This window comes from Arvicanthis niloticus, chromosome 6 (assembly GCF_011762505.2).
Source record: "Arvicanthis niloticus isolate mArvNil1 chromosome 6, mArvNil1.pat.X, whole genome shotgun sequence".
In the NCBI taxonomy this organism is placed as follows: Eukaryota; Metazoa; Chordata; class Mammalia; order Rodentia; family Muridae; genus Arvicanthis; species Arvicanthis niloticus.
The window spans coordinates 90,674,014-90,689,902 of record NC_047663.1 but is presented as its reverse complement, the minus strand read 5'-3'; the positions used below and the strand labels follow the sequence as shown (position 1 = coordinate 90,689,902).

General features: G+C 43.8%; 1 protein-coding gene across 16 annotated transcripts in view; it reads right to left on the bottom strand.

Moving 5' to 3' along the window:
- Positions 1-11,927, bottom strand: part of Mapk8ip3 (mitogen-activated protein kinase 8 interacting protein 3) — a 38,137-nt gene extending 26,210 nt beyond the window's left edge. For 9 of the 16 annotated variants that reach the window (XM_034505690.2, XM_034505697.2, XM_034505695.2 and 6 more), the window contains exons 1-4: positions 11,483-11,927; positions 4,410-4,530; positions 1,057-1,127; positions 722-813 (exon numbers count right to left, since the gene is read on the bottom strand). In XM_034505690.2, coding sequence (XP_034361581.1) covers positions 722-813; positions 1,057-1,127; positions 4,410-4,530; positions 11,483-11,800 — 602 coding nt within the window. In that variant the 5' untranslated portion in view covers positions 11,801-11,927. The remainder of the gene's footprint in view (positions 1-721; positions 814-1,056; positions 1,128-4,409; positions 4,531-11,482) is intronic. The other 7 variants (XM_034505699.2, XM_076937175.1, XM_034505693.2 and 4 more) reach the window with 1 other exon arrangement.
- Between the last annotated feature and the right edge of the window lie 3,962 nt (positions 11,928-15,889).

Below are 15,889 nucleotides of genomic sequence, written 5' to 3'. Positions count from 1 at the left end.
CATTGTTATCTACAAATGTGCTGGGCTGCATACATAGCTATCTTAGCGCCCATATGGTCTATGGGCCACAGGCTAGACGTGCCTGTTTTAGAACATAGATGAAGAACATTAAGCTATTGCTCCAAGGGGGGATCTGTACATATTTTACAAAGATCTCAGTTTTAGATCCCAGAGCTCATCCGAATTGACCCTACCAGATGATACATACACACTCAGTATAAAAAAGAAAATAAGGTCAAATAAGGTTAGGCGACTGTTTAAAGTCCCAATTGCTTCAAAGCCATCTTATTAGGCCAAGGCCTTCATATACTTCTTTCTGTCAGGCTGCTGCACAGATCCTCCTGCCCCTGCCACTGGCATCTAGGTAGTGGTTCAGATGGGGAATTAGAGCAACACTAGTTAAATCTTGGTCATGAGCTTATGCTTTGGTTCAAACTCCACACCCCCACAATATCATCACATAGCTATGAAAGCACCATGAATTCTGACTGGCAAAGTTTCAAAAATATTTTAATAAGTAGTAAAGTTTGCAAAATTAGAAACCATATACAGAGCAAGGACAGACTGTATACAATTTTCCTGAGCCTCAGACAAAGGCCTGGGACTGAGCAGAAGGCAAGGCAGTTACAGCAAAGCCAAACCCACCTTCATGCACATTCCTGCCAGTGTCCCTACCAACCTCCTTCTTGCCCACCAGGCCCTGCCCACCAAACCCACCTACCTCCGCCCGGGCAGGCTGCTTTCAGTTTGGCCGCTACCCCCAACTTGCTGCATCTTAGATCTTTCGATGTGTTCCACATAGGTCTGGATCATCTGTCAAGAGGGGTTCCCTGTTAGTGTCACCCATTAAACTTCCAATGCTAGAATTCTGAAGTGTTGTGCTTGGAAAAGACAGTTCTTTTAGGGAACAGGCATCTAAGGAACATGAGCAGACAGCTTTCTACCAAACAACAAAGATATCAGAAGAAGTGACCAAAGACCAGTAGCAAATGGCAAAGTGCAGCCTTAGCAGTTAAAACCCACTCTCATGCCTGCAGGGTACCCACTAGCACCTACCTCTGTGTGCCGCTGGTGCAGGGCATTGTATTCCTTCTTCATCTCTGATTCTCGTTCCTCCAGTCGGGAAACTAGAAAACACAACCACTGTGTCAGCTGCAGTTTACCCTCCCCAGCTCGGTCCATGTGCTCTGGTCTGTAACAGCCCGGCACATGGTACAGCGGAACAGCACCCCGCTCAGAAGGTGTAGATGGAGAAGGCGAGTGCCGTGTGCATGTGATGTGAGCCTCACATGTGAGAATGCCCAATCCTGCGGTGAGAGACCAGGGCGGGTGGGACTGACAAAAGCATCTGCTCAGAGTAGCTGGAAGCTTCCAAACAGGCAAATCTCATAACATATGGCAACAGAAAATGGAGGTGAGACTCAGCAGCAGACCACTTGCCTAGTATAATGAACATGACCTTGGGCTCCTTCCCCAAAACTCCTAAAACAATAAATAACTAAATAAGAAAAATTTTAAACAAAGGAAGTGAGAAGCTCATGAAATGAGAAAATTCAAGTGACTAATCTGAGCTCAGAAGCGTGTGATGAAACAAATAGCTACATTCCTTATATACATCAAGAGCTGAACTTGTTTTCTCTCGGTTACTACCCAAACCAGTAGTCCCTGGTGACACCCAGAATGGTCCTCTCTGGTATGGCATGTACCTGTCTAAAACAAGCTAAGTGGCAGTACTGGCCAGTCAGCCTGTACTGACTAATGGAGTCCTGTTAATGGAGTCAGCACACCAATGCCCTTGTGTGCCTTCCTCTGCACCTCTATCTATGTACCCACTGAGTGATGACAATGAACAAAGCAAGGCAGGACATGTACAAGTTGTGTTTCCTGTACGCTGGGTGGTATGGCCCTTAACTGGCTTTCATCTATCCTCAGTGAGAGGCTTCCCTCACCTCCCCCGGCCTCCTGATTTCTTTTCTAGATTGATCTAACAAATTACATGGCTCCAGACCTCATCTCAGACCATGCTGTGCTCTATGTTCTGGGAATGGGCCAGGCAGCATCTGTGGACACCACTGCTGTGCATCCTGTATCCGACAACTGGTAGCAGTGTAGGAGCCCCTTTTTAAAGTTCAGTATAAGCGTCAGTGCAAGGCAAAGTCAGCTACAATTTTTTTTTTTCTTGAAGGAGTTTGAAGCATGGACACCAGCACCTACCATACACTAAACCCAAAAACATGAGTACCCAATGCACATGGAACCAGGTACACCAGTATACACCACACATGGAACCAGGAATATCAGCACCCAATATATATGGGGCCCAGACATCAAAACTCAGCACAGATGGAACCTAGGGACACTAGCAACCAACAAAGACACCAACATCCCAAGCTCCTTACTTAGAAGACTTTAGTAGCTAGCACACATGTGACTTATAGATACTAGTACCCAACCTACACATGCTTATACATGTGTATAAAGCACAGAACACATGTGATTTATAAACTTGACTTTATAGACATTGGTGCACTATATGCATCACTTACATAAATTAAAACAGCACACACTTATGTGGCTGCCCAAAAACCAAGAAGTCTACCCATGTCAGGTGTGTTCAAACTCAGCCTGTCTTTGTCCCTTGGGAAGGCTGTCTTTTGGCTGTCTATATGTGTACCTGGAAGGAACCAGTGTTAGTGAAGACCTCCTTACAGGCCATTGTTTGGGTGCATGTACAGATACTGCCTCATTGAGAGCTTCCCATTGGGCCCCAGGCTTCAAGCTAGCCTGGAGAATCACCACCCAGTAATCTTATTTGGCATTTTATTTCCTTTCTAAGAAAAGAGCCAATAAGTTTTCACATGTCAAACACTCTGATCAAAAGGAAACTCACAGAACCTGTATAAATATGGGGTTTATTATATACACTAAGATAGGCATTACAGTTTGCTTCTTGTTTGCAATAATAGCATGTACAGAAGCCGCCTGCCCACTGCTCACCCTCAGACCCTGATCCTCAGCAGGACGGTAATCTAGCACAATAACTTCTCAGTCTCAGCTTTGGGATAGGTCAAACCATCTTAGGAAGCCAGTTTTTCTCTGTCCCCCAATTCAATTTTAATTTCTCAGAGAAATGAAGGTAGCTGTTTCTCAAGGTAACCACATAAAGTGACAAATGGGTTTTAGTTACTGAAATACTAAATCGTAAAAAAAAGTATCAAATGACGGCTGTAACAGCAACACTATAGTTTAAGTACAGATTAAAGATTTATTTTTATTATTTTAAATTATGAGCATGTGTGTGTGTGTGAAGGGAGTTGCACATATTAGTGCAGGTGCCTGAGGAAGCTAGGGACATCAGAGCCTCCTGGAGCTTGAGTTAAAAGCAGTTGTGAGCTGCCTGATGGAGAGGCTAGGAACTCAGGTCCTCTGAAAGAATAGTACATGCTCTTAATAACTAATCCCCAGCCCCTTAAGTATAGCTTTACAAGCTAAATGTTTTATAGTTATTGTTATTACTACTATTACTATCGTTTAGTTTTTCAAGACAGGGTTTCTCTGTGTAGTTCTGACTGTCCTAGAATACATTCTGTAGTCCAGGCTGGCCTTGAACTCACAGAGACCCACCTGCTTCTGTCTCCACAGTGCTGAAATGAAAGGTATGCACCACTACCGCTGGCATATTTTTTAAATTCTTGCAAAAATTTAAAAAAAGATTTATTTTATGTATGAGTTCTCTATCTGCATGTACACATGTGTGCCAGAAGGGGGCATCAGATCACATTATAGGTGGTTGTGAGCCACTATGTAGTTGCTGAAAATTAAACTCAGAACTTCTGGAAGAGTAACCAGTGCTCTTAACAACTGAGCCATCTCTCCAGCCCCTATTTTTCAATGTTCAAAAGCATCTTTTTACCTTTTCCTACAGATACAGTTGGCCAGAATTCTGGAAAGGGAGTGGCTTAATAGCTTGATCCTGACTTACTCCAAGGCTGAGATTTAGAGACTGCTGTGCTGAGGATCAATGTTTGGGGGTGAGCAGTAGGCAAATGGCTAGAATTTGCAAACAAGAAGAAAACCTAAAGATCTCTTAGGAACTATTGCTAAAGCAGTTAGCTTCACAAAGATCAGTAAGAATTCAAGGCCATAGTGCTTTTTCCTTAGAAGCACAGGAGGACTGAGGTTTTGAGTGTTTGCTATTTTATAGTCAGATTTATAAGTAAAAGTGTGTTGTGCCACAAGGACTTTATTTCCACCTAAAGCTGACTATGGAAATACACAGTTGTGTGATGAGACAGAACAAGCAGCTCAGAATCACAAAACCCCTCTAATCAACAACTTGTGTACTCCTCCCCAGATCAGTTGTAGAATACACATGCAATCCCAACTCATGGCTCCTGCTAGCCACTTACTCTGATCTGCATAGTTTTTGGCCTTTAGCTCCAGTTGTCGTGTCTGAAACTCATAATGTTCTACCTGGATCTGGAGTTCTTTCTTCTCTTGTTCCAAAGCATCTTCAAATTCGATGAATTTCTAAGCACGAGAAGGACAAAGATAAGCTTGGTGTGTGTTGGTCAGAAGGTGATAGCAGCCTTTCACAAGGAAAAGCACAAGCTCAAGAACCCAAGAATCCAGACATCTTGAGGCCACAAGCTGGCGCCAGAGCAAGGGGCGCCACTAGATCCTCAGCTCCTTTCCCTTCATGCAGCCTTCCTTTCCCCATCTATATAGAGACACCACAGATAAGCCCTGATATTAAGAGAACAGTCCACCAATGAGTGACTGGAACCTTTGGCTAGCTGTACCATTCCTGATGGCCTGTGAACTCAGCCTTCACATAACTTTCCAGGGCCTCATGAGTAGTAGGAAGGCCCCATGACCAGTTAATTGGGATCCACAAATGATGTGGCTCATGTTACTCCTAATAGACTATAGATTATCAGTATTAACCATGGAGATGAAGGACGGCAATGCTTGTCCACATTTCCACTTCATTGTTTATTTTTCATTGTTTGTTTTTTTCAAGACATGGAAAACCCTCCCTGTTGTAGAACTTACTACAGACCAGGCTGGCCTTGAACTCACATAGATCTCTCCACTTCTACTTTACGAGTGCTGTATCTTTTATTTTTATAAGTGTGCATGGCTGTGTGAGTTTACAAGTCCCACATGCATTCAGGATCCTGCTGAGCAGAAGAGGGCATCAGATTCTCCAGAACTGGAGTTACAGACAGTTGTGAGCTTCCATGTGGGTGCTAGGAATTGAATCTTAGTCCTCTGGAAGACCAGCCAGTGTTCTTAACCCCTGAGCTGTCTCTCTATTCCCATTAATCTGCCATTTCAATCACCTCTTAGCTCAAGATCCATTATTACTGGACTAAAAACTACAAGCACTGGCTCTGAAAAGCCCCAGCCTGGAGAGTTTCGGAGCAAAATGATCCTCATCAAACCAAGTGAAAAGAAATCTCTCTGCAAAACAGACACTCTAATGGGACCAGAGAGGAGGCAGTACCCACAGTGTGCACCCTAGGTATAAACACTGCCTCTGCAGCAGAAGGTCAAGCTAAGTGAGTGACATTTTGCAATCCCTACAGTAGTAAGAAGTGTCCAAGTACTGAACAGGAAACTGGAATGTGACCAGGAATCCCATCTGTAGGAAACATAAACACCAGGTGGACTTTAAAGGCATAAAATGCTTCTCAGAGGATATGAATATAAAGCTAACAGCAAACTTCAGACTTTTTGGCTTTTTATTTTTTTTTTTTGACTTTTTTTTTTTCAGAGTTTTTGGCTAGAGTCATGCTTCATAACCCACCTACAGCCACGCCACAGCAGTCTGATCAATCTGATGTCCCTCCTGCTGTAGCCTGTCCAAGGCCTTTGTGCGGAAGCACAGAGCTCCAGTGAATGATGGAAGGATGACTCATCCTGTATAGCCAGCAAGAAGAGAATACCCCAGGGTGTGTGTGTTGGGGTGGGGAGAAACTGGGAGGGAAGAGACTGCGGCCAGAAGGAAATCTACACAGGATTAAAGACACTGCACTCAAGTAAGCTGAAGGAAGAATACCCTAGAGCCAGCAAAATGCAGGGGTTTTGTGTGTATATGCAGACATACCATAAAAACAAGTGATTCTGAATCAACCAGATACAATTACCACATGAAGAATACATATATGTCAGCCTGTTTTTTTTTTTTAAATAGAATTCCATGGAATGAGATTATTCTTCCCTTTTCATATATAAAATATAAAGCAAAAAGTCAACTTTATATCCTTGTCAAACATAAAAGATGACAATGGAAGTTGGGATTCAGGACTCTGAATGCAGAGTGCTGGCTATATAATCTCTTACAGTGGATTCATAGGACTGTTACAGCTTTCCTAAACCAAGCATGCTTTACAGGGAAGGCGAGCTTCTTCTCTCTTGCAGTTTTGTAGGCCAGGAACACCCATAGGAAGTCATCTAGTTTGTTAGAAGTGACCACCAAGAGGAATCAAAAACTCAGGTTCTTTTGCATTATTGATAGGGGAAAAGAAAGGGAGAGAATTTCCATAATAAAAATGTGCCTTATTGGTCTTTTGTATTAAGCAAGCAGACAGGCAAGAAGCTAGGGGCAACTTGGGCTTTTGAGCCTGTGCCATCCATCACCTGTGGCAACTATCGAGGTTCAAAACACAGCACGTGTAGGTCCTGAGCTGGGAGGCTGGGGTTACAGACACTATCTGCAAGAACCACTAGACAGCACATGAAAGAAACAGAGATCTTTCTTTTTTAAAGATTTATTTATTTATTTATTTATTTATTTTATGTATGTGAGTACACTGTTGCTCTCTTCAGACACATCAGAAGAGGGCATCAGATCCCATTACAGACAGTTGTGAGCCACTATGTCGTTGCTGGGAATTGAACTCAGGACCTCTAGAAGAGCAATCAGTGCTCTTAACCACTGAGCCATCTCTCCAGCCTCAAACAGGATATTTCTATATTCAAATATTAGATGTGGGTTAGTAATATGGCTATAATTCAGGATTATATATAGCTAGTGTCCCTCATAGTCTCTAAAACCCTCCAGTATCCATCTTAAACACCACAGTGGCTTTAATGCACTCCGATTTTTAGGACAAATAATCAAAAAGAAAAGAATAAGATCACAGCCAGGCAGTGGTGGCTCATGCTTTTTTAATCCCAGCACTTAGGAGGCAGAGGCAGATGGATCTCTGAATTCAAGACCGGCCTGGTCTACAGAGCAAGTTCAAGGACAGCAAGTGATATACAGAGAAACCCTATCTCAAAAAACCAAAAATAAAATAAAATAAAATAAAATAAATAAAAATAAAAGAATAAAACCACACCTGGTGTTCAAGGCCAGCCTCAGCAAACAGTAAGCTTGAGACTAGTCTAAGCAACAGGAATTGTTGTCTTAAAAAACAGAGGCTAGAGTGATGGCTTAGTGGTTAAGAACACTGGCTTACGGAGGATCTGGGTTCAATTCCCAGCATCAACATGGCCTACAACTTTCTGTAACTCCAGTCCCAGGGGATTCTTTGCCCTCTTTTGGCTTCCTGGATACCAGGCACAGGCAGTTATACAGACACACACACACAAATGAAGCACCAAGACATAAGATGGATACATTTAACAAACAAACCAATCATAAAAGCCTAACAACCTGACTGTGATCCCTGTAACCTATAAGTAAGCTGGATACTATGGTAAACATCTCAGGTGAGATGTGAGACACATACAGGAGACTGTCCTGAAAGCTGTTGGACTGGCCAGCCTGAATATACAGGACAGCAGCAGGAATAAGAGAGATGCTCCTCAACAAGGTAGACAGTGAAAAGCATCTCTGGGAAAACTGTCTGATTCACATGCTTTGGTACATACTTACCTACTTTCATACAAACCTCATTCATTCAGTGCACACACGCACGCGCACGTGTACACACACACTTAAAAATTGGCAACATTCTAAATATGAGCCAGACAAATCTATGGCTAAGTGTGTGTCTATAGAAGTGTGTGCTTTTCTAGGTATTTGCTGAGAGGGAGGACGAGTAAGACAAGGGCTAGCTAGGATAAAACTTGGCAGGAGTCTCAAATGAGGCAGAGAATGGAAGGGGTAACACTATCTAAGAGGCTTGGTGAGAAAGAGTGAGCCAAACATTGATTCACATTTAAGTTATTAGCCCTTAAGTCTCTTGTCTATACAAAAAAATACTCGAAGTGTCACAGACAACACACTCAACAATCTCACAATCATGAAGCTCAGTGAAAAGTAGTATACTTGGAATAATTCCATTTAAAGTTTCAGAAGATGAAAGTTAAAAGAAAACAGTCACTTGGGGATGAGGCAGAGAACAAGATCACTCCATGAGAACTCAAAAGCAGGGGGCAAAGTCTCAGGGGCTTATATGAGTGTTGAAAATCAAACTGGACACTAAGCATGTGCAGTCAGTGTATACCAATGAGACCTCAGTAAGAGAGTTAATCCCTCCCCCCAAAAATTAAAGACTAAAAGATGAGGCTCAGGATCAAAGGTTTAGTCTTGTAGCTAATAGCACAGCTGATTTCCAGGCACTAGGATTTCCCAGAGGTCCTCTTCCCAGCCCAGTGAGAATTCCTCACCTCCTGTGCTGTTTCCTAGACAGCTGGCACCCCTCCTCCCCACCATCACAGTGTTTTCTTCCACCAGGTCTGCTCCTTAACTGCCTTAGGTCACTCCCTCTAACTGGAAAATGTCCACTGAGAAATGCAAACCTATGTTTTAAGCACTTTCCTTTCTTGCCTGATGCTAACTTAAAAATATCAGTCACCTGCTTTTATATGAAGTCAACTCAGTCAGACTACTCACACAGACAGATAGATGCACTGGTGTGGTTGTCCTGGCCACATGTGTTTGTTTCAATTCAAGTTAAAAGACATGAAAAGCAGAGGCTGAGATTGTGGCTCAGTGGTGACAACTTGCCTAGCATGCTCTGAGGTTCTGTTTTCCATTGCCAGCACTCGAGAAAGAAAAAGGAAAAACAAAGTCCTTCTTCCCCAATGTCATGGGTGACAGTGAAAATGCTCTAAGGCCACTGTACCCAGTGGCTACTGAACTGGATAGTATAAAACAGGGCAGGCCCATTGTCACAGAAAGTTCATTGGGCAGAATGGTTGCTCCAAAGAGACAGGCAATCCTTGGACCCCAGGAACCAAAGCATCAGCATGGAGAAATGTGCACAGAAACAAGAAGCTGAATTCCCTTCTCATCACACCGGGCTAGGATCTCTTAGATGGTACTGGCAGTGAAAAGAGAATAACTAGTGTGAAGCAAGCCAAAAGATACTAAACTCTTCAGAGCTCATGCACGATAAGGATATGAGTATAGAAGAATGGGCCGCTAACCCCTTAAAGTAGAAACTTGAAAAAGGGTATCATTCTGGGTCTTGTAGAAAAAAAAAATACATCCTGGGTCAAACTCTGCATTTGGATAAGTTTTGTGTAGCAGCAAATGCCACAGCATCAGCAAATGTCCAGGGAACTCACTTGAGTTTCTTGAGATAAACTAAAGGCTGCTTCTACCACATTCTTTAGGTTAAGAAAGAAAATGGCAATAATAACACTAATACTCTGTCTTTCAAACAGTATCTTTCTTCCTACAATTTAAGTGCTTGCCTATTGCAAGGAAAAAGGCTAGCACAGTTAGCTGCCTTTCTAGTCCTTTTCTCTTCCAGAAGGAAATGACTGAAGGATAAAATCACTTTCCATTAGAACTGTACCGATTGGTAATAACTTGACAGATCACAAGGCCCAAGGCTGAGCTGTAACATTAGGGACACTGCCCTTGCTACTAAATGCACCTTGCCAGTTTTCTTTCTAGGTAACCAGTGGTCAATAGTGATACTTGTATCAGGGAAAGAAGTAAAGGGCTGAGATGTTTTCTCTGTTTAAAATTTGTAAAAAGCCTTAAAGATTCTGTCTTCCCAGAAAGCTCTGGCAGCTCAGATTACCCATCTCTGACTAAGCTTAAGCAAAGTGCCTGGGACAGCACTTCTGCAGCACAACTCTGCATGCAGTGATGCATAGCTCCTCGGCTATTACAGCATCTGATCACCCATCCCTGTCTAGAAAAAGAAGCTGGCCACTAGTACACTGTAGTCTTTTTTACAGAACTGAAGATAAACATCCACTTCATTCCACACAAGATTGAGAGTGCTGTTTCATGTTGAGTTCCTCTTCAGTTTTAATCTCACTGGAGATTCCCCCAAGGGCATAAATGGGCATTCAATTAGGGCTTCCACCTACCCAGTTCAGCATCTATTTACTTCTTGCTTTGCTCAGCTTCTTTCGAGAGCTGGATCTCCACTCTCCTGCACAATGGAAGCCCCATGTACACTCACTGCTCAGGCCAGCTTGTGATTAAACTGGAAGGCAGAGGCATCTTCCCTGGGGGCAGTGTCAACACATCAAGCAGGTACCTATTTTAGGCAGAGCCCATTTTAAATTACAAGGTTGTAACTTTGCCTTACCGCTGTCCGCCTTCATTTTCTCCTTTTCCTCATCAGTGATCTTGACTATGTAAGTATGAAGGCAAGGGGAAGAAGTACCAGAATCCTTTGTCAATGTACCAAAAAGGCTACAGTGGTATCAGGCACAAGACACAACTCCAGGGCTGGTCCAGAAGGACCAAACACTGCAGACTTCTGGGTTACTGCCCCACTATGCAGCAATATGACCCCAGAAGGTAAAGCTCAGGCTGCCACCAAGGTCTGTCTTCTCTGTAATTTGGCCTGTCCTTTCGTCTGTGGTCGGTTCGTGACCTTGATCTAGCCCAGACAGTTTCTGGAGCCAGTTCCCTGTTTCTGAGGTCACCCCAAACCCTCCTCACATCCTAAGAGCTTTTGAATCCCCCCATATGTTGAGAACTTGATGAAGCCAGTCAGGTGGTGCCTATGCATCCCAATTCAGAAACAGCAAAGTCTCGACAGTCAAAAAGCAAGCCACAATAATTAGGAATGGTTCAAGATAAACAAGCTTTTATCCTAACCGTGATACAGAGCCACTAATTTAAGAAGCCAAAATAGCAAAATCGACTCTTAATTTCAATAGTTGTCTCTAAGTCTGTGTCAAGTCAACTTCACTTAAATGGAATTTAACCTCATATAAGAAGACACTTCCCATCATAAACCGAAGAGCATTTACTTCCAGAATAGTAGAATTCTGGGCTTTGTGATTCTGGGGCAACTTGCTCAAAAGAAATAAAATCCAGAGGAAGGAATAAAACCCAGAGCCAGCAGGCGGCAGCCAAGGTCAGAGGACAGCAGGAATGGGGGGGTGGGGGGGGGGGTTGGACGTCTCCCGGATTCTGCACTGGCTGGGCTCTGGGTCCAAACTGGATGGAGAAAGTGGCATTTCCCAGCAGCAGCATACTGCCGGCTGAGCCGAGCTGGCTCCACGCTACCCACACCGTCCCTCTCCGCGGCGGCCGGGGCCCACGCACCTCCTCGGCCTGTTTGCGCAGCGCCTTCTCGCGCTCGTATTGCGTGAGCAGCTGCTCGTTGTCCTCGCGTAGGAGCTCCAGCTCCACCTCGTGCTCCTGATTCTCGCTCAGCACCGAGTCAAGGTTCTCTAGCACGTTCACCACCAGCGGCATGAGCTCCTTGACCACCTCCTCATCATAGCAGTGAATGAGGCGCTCGAACTCGCGGTAGATGGAGCCCGCCAGGCCCGACACACGCTCCGACATGACCGAGCCCGAGCAGTAGTCGTCTTGGTACACCACCACACCTCCTCCCTCGTCCATCTGGATCTCCATCATCGCGGCTACCGCCGCCGCCGCCAGCGCGGCTCGTTCTGGTGCCCGAATCCACGGGCCGCTGTCACCTCAGGCAGCCGCCACCTTAGGATGCGCCGCCGCCCAGGCCGCGCCCGTCACTCCCTTGCCGGAAGTCCCGCCTGACCGCGGGGGTGGAGCTTCGTCTCGCCCCGCCCCGGAGTCTAGCGTCCTGATGCTAAAGGAAACAAGACCGGAGTGCTTCCGGCTGCGTTGCTGGTGGTGCTTGCGGACCTAGCTCAATCGGATTGAAATGAACCTGGATGTTGCTGTATCTCTATCCTTTTTGTCTTCAGACCTTTGTTGTACTCTGGCCGCCCTCGATGTTCACGCGACATGTGTCGTGTGCCTTGTTTCTAGTTGTTTCCCTCTCTGCTGGTCGCAAAATTCCATGCAGGGCTTCATTTGCACAGCCCGCCAGGGTTCTAAGACCCTTAGAGTGTGGCAGTACTCTGAGACCAGAATATCAAGCGAGTCGATCTATATGTGTTCATTTACTGGGGACACCATGAACCTGACTTTGAACTGCTTTCTTGGTTTCCCCTCTGCCTGCTTCCATCTGAAAGCCTTCCGGGTCAGCTCAGATTCACATCTTACTTTAAAAAAAAAAAAAGTTACTTGTTATTTTATGTGTATGTGTTTGGTTGAATGTAGACCTGTGCATCACGCACATTCCTGGTGCCTCTGAAGGCCAGAAGAGGGCGTCTGAATTGAACTTAGCTGTGAGTAGCCATATGAATGACCTCCTCCCATGTAAGAACAAGTACTCTCAACTGTTGAGCCTTCTCTCAAGCCACCATATCTTACTCTTAACCATACCAACACAATCCTTGTAGCTGACGTCCAGAACACTTAAAACATTGTCCACAATTTCATATATAAAGTCTGAACTGTGTAGCACTGGCTGACCTGGAACTTGCTATGCCTAGCTTCTGCCATTCAACATACACCGTTACCTGGGGTTATAATTCCCTCACCTTTCCAAACATATAGACAAATATCTGCTCTAAGAGACTGTTTTGTAACAGGCCCCAGACCTTAGCATAAGTGACTCCATGATGAAAGTACCATTCAGGCTGTAAAACTCAGCATCTAGACGGTGCTACCTGCCAAAAAATGAAAACAGACCTAATCCATTAGCATCCATAGTTCTAAGAAAGTCTCTAAATCACTAATCACTTTTTGGCTTCTGTAGTTCTGCTTCTGGCTAACCGTTCTTGTTAACTGAAGCATGCCAATCCAGAACATGGCTTTGTGCTTAAAAGCTCATCTTATGAAAGGCTCAAGGCCTTCCTTGTTTGGAATCCTAAACAACCAGTGTAGTCACCAGCCAGCTAATAAAGACTTTCTATTGGCCTAAACCCATCTCAGAGCAGTCTTCCCTGTGGAATGGATAACCCACATTTTTAGGTTCTCTGAGTTTTGATACTGATTTAACCTTCCAAGCCTGCAAAGCTGAGCCTACATATTATGAACCAACTAGGGAAGTGGGCTAGTGTGAAAGGGGCGTACTGCAGCAGTACTCGCAGTGAATGTTACCAGAACCAATTTTATTATTTTATTATTTAATATATATGGGTGTTTCATTCGTATGTGCCCAATGCTCACAGAAACCAGAAGAGGGTACTGGATCCTTGGAACTGGAGTAAACTAAGTTTTGAGTGTCGCATGGGTTCTGGAAACAGAACCTGGGTCCTCTGGGTAGAGCAGCCAGTGGTCTACCCACAGAGTCATCTTTCCAGTCCCACCTGAGTTAATTTTAAATTGCCAAAATTAGGAATCAGGACAAATAGATGAAATTAATTCTTTAAGATTTTTTTTTAGATTAACTTTATATGGTATGAGTGTTCTGCCAGCCTATGTGTATATCACATGGATGCCTGGTGCTCACAGAGGCCACAGTCATTGGATGTCCCAAAACTAGAATTACAGTTGTGAGTTACCATGTGGGGCCTGAGAGCTGAAACCAGGTCCTCTGCAAGCATGACAAGTGCTCCCAAACACCGAGCCATCTCTCCAGTCCCCTGGTAAATAGATTACAATACAAGATTGTGTTTAGGGGTTGTCTTAGTATTTCGTTGTCTTAGCATGTTGCACCCATATTTTTTTTTTTTTGAGAAAGGGTCTATATAGCCTTGGCTGTCTTGGAACTTACACTGTGGGTCAGAGTATCTTCTAAACTCACAGAGATCACCTGCCTATGCCACCCAAGTACTGTGTCTAAAAGCATGAACCACCATACCCCATCCCTGTAAATTCTTTAAGCTAGTACACCACAGTGGGGGCATGTCCCACCAACACAAGGACAGACCAACTGACTTGAACATTTTTTAGATAAGGTCTCTTTACATAGATCTGACTGTCCCAGAACTATGTGGACTAGTCTGGCCTTGAACTAAAAGAAAGATGTCTGCCTCCCAAGTACTAGCATCAAAGATATGCACCACGAGTTCTAGTCAACCTTTGTTATTAACATAACCAAGGGCAGGATTGTCATTTGGAACTAATCAAGGCAAAGTGAATTAAAAAAATGGTACACCCCCTCCCCCCAATGAGACAGGGTTTCTCTGTGTAGTCATGTGTCCTGGAACTTGCTCGGTAGACCAGGCTGACCTCAAACTCAGAAATCCATGTGCCTCTGCCTCCCAAGTGCTGAGATTAAAGGCATGAGCCAATATCTAACTTTAAAAAATTATATATATTTTAAGATTTATTTTATGAATGAGTATACTGTAGTTGTCTTCACACACCAGAAGAGGGCCTCGAATCACATTGTGGATGATTGTGAGCCACCATATGGTTGCTGGGAATTGAACTCAGGACCTTTAGAAGAGCAGTCAGTGCTCTTAACCACTGAGCCATCTGTCCATTCCCCAAAAAATTATTTTTAAAGTTATGCCTATGTAGTAGATATGTGTATATGAATGCAGATACCCATCCAATAAAAGCCATCAGATACACTGGAGCTGGAGTTGCAGGTGGTTGTGAGCTACCCTTCCTGGATGCTTTGAACTGACTTCCATTGCTTTGTGAAAGTATCAAGTAATCTCTACAGCTCCACAGATTGAATTTTAACAAAATGATTGGATTCTAATAAAATGACATAACAGGTACTTACTGAATGCTATAGTTTATCTGATCCTAGATGTTGGAAGCTTTATTAGAATACTTTGTCTCATTAAAAGGCCCTAAAGTGTAAGATGGATAGTCCCTCCATAGCCACAGGCATTTGAGATTTATTTATTTATGTATGTGAGTACACTGTCAATCTCTTCAGACACACCAGAAGAGGACATCAGATCTCATTACAGATGGTTGTGAGCCACCATGTGGTTGTTGGGAATTGAACTCAGGACCTCTGGAAGAGAAGTTAGTGCTCTTAACTCTAAGCCATCTGTGGTTTTTTTTTTTTTTTTAACTTAAGAGCAGTTATAAAAGGTTTATCTCTATCATTGTATTATTTCCTTATAAGCTAAAGTAGTTAGTGTCTGGCCTAAATAAAGCAAACATCATTTATGATGTTTTCTTAAATGTGAAAAAATGCTCTGAATTCCAAATGACATTCTTATAATGACTGAACCACAAACCATTTGAGTTGTTACAGAATGACATACATGTAAGACATGTTACTTGGCTTCAGGATACAGGGCAGTTAAGAGGGAAACTCTGTGGTTGACACGGCCATAGTCAGACCCCTCAACAGACTGGGTAGAATGCCAGGTCCAAGGTGGCAGCCTGTCTTCCTCTACAGTTGACTTGGTTCCTGACTTGCCAGATATGCATGTGCCTTGTTCCTTTAGTTTGTCTAATCAGCCTTAAGCTAGGCCTTAGTTCTGCATGTGAGGGGTTCTCCCTCTTCATGGTTCTTCTGTACATAAGGTCTCTGGCCTCTGCAGGGCCATATATGTCCAGGTATTGGGTGGATTCCTGTTCTGCCTTGCTTTGTTCCTGTAGTTGCGAGGACATTGAAGTTGGGTAGAATTATTTACCCAACGCTTTATGTATGGCAAGGTGGTTTTAGTGTCAGAATCTTATAAATACCCATGCCCTGCTTCAATACTTATGTACACCAAA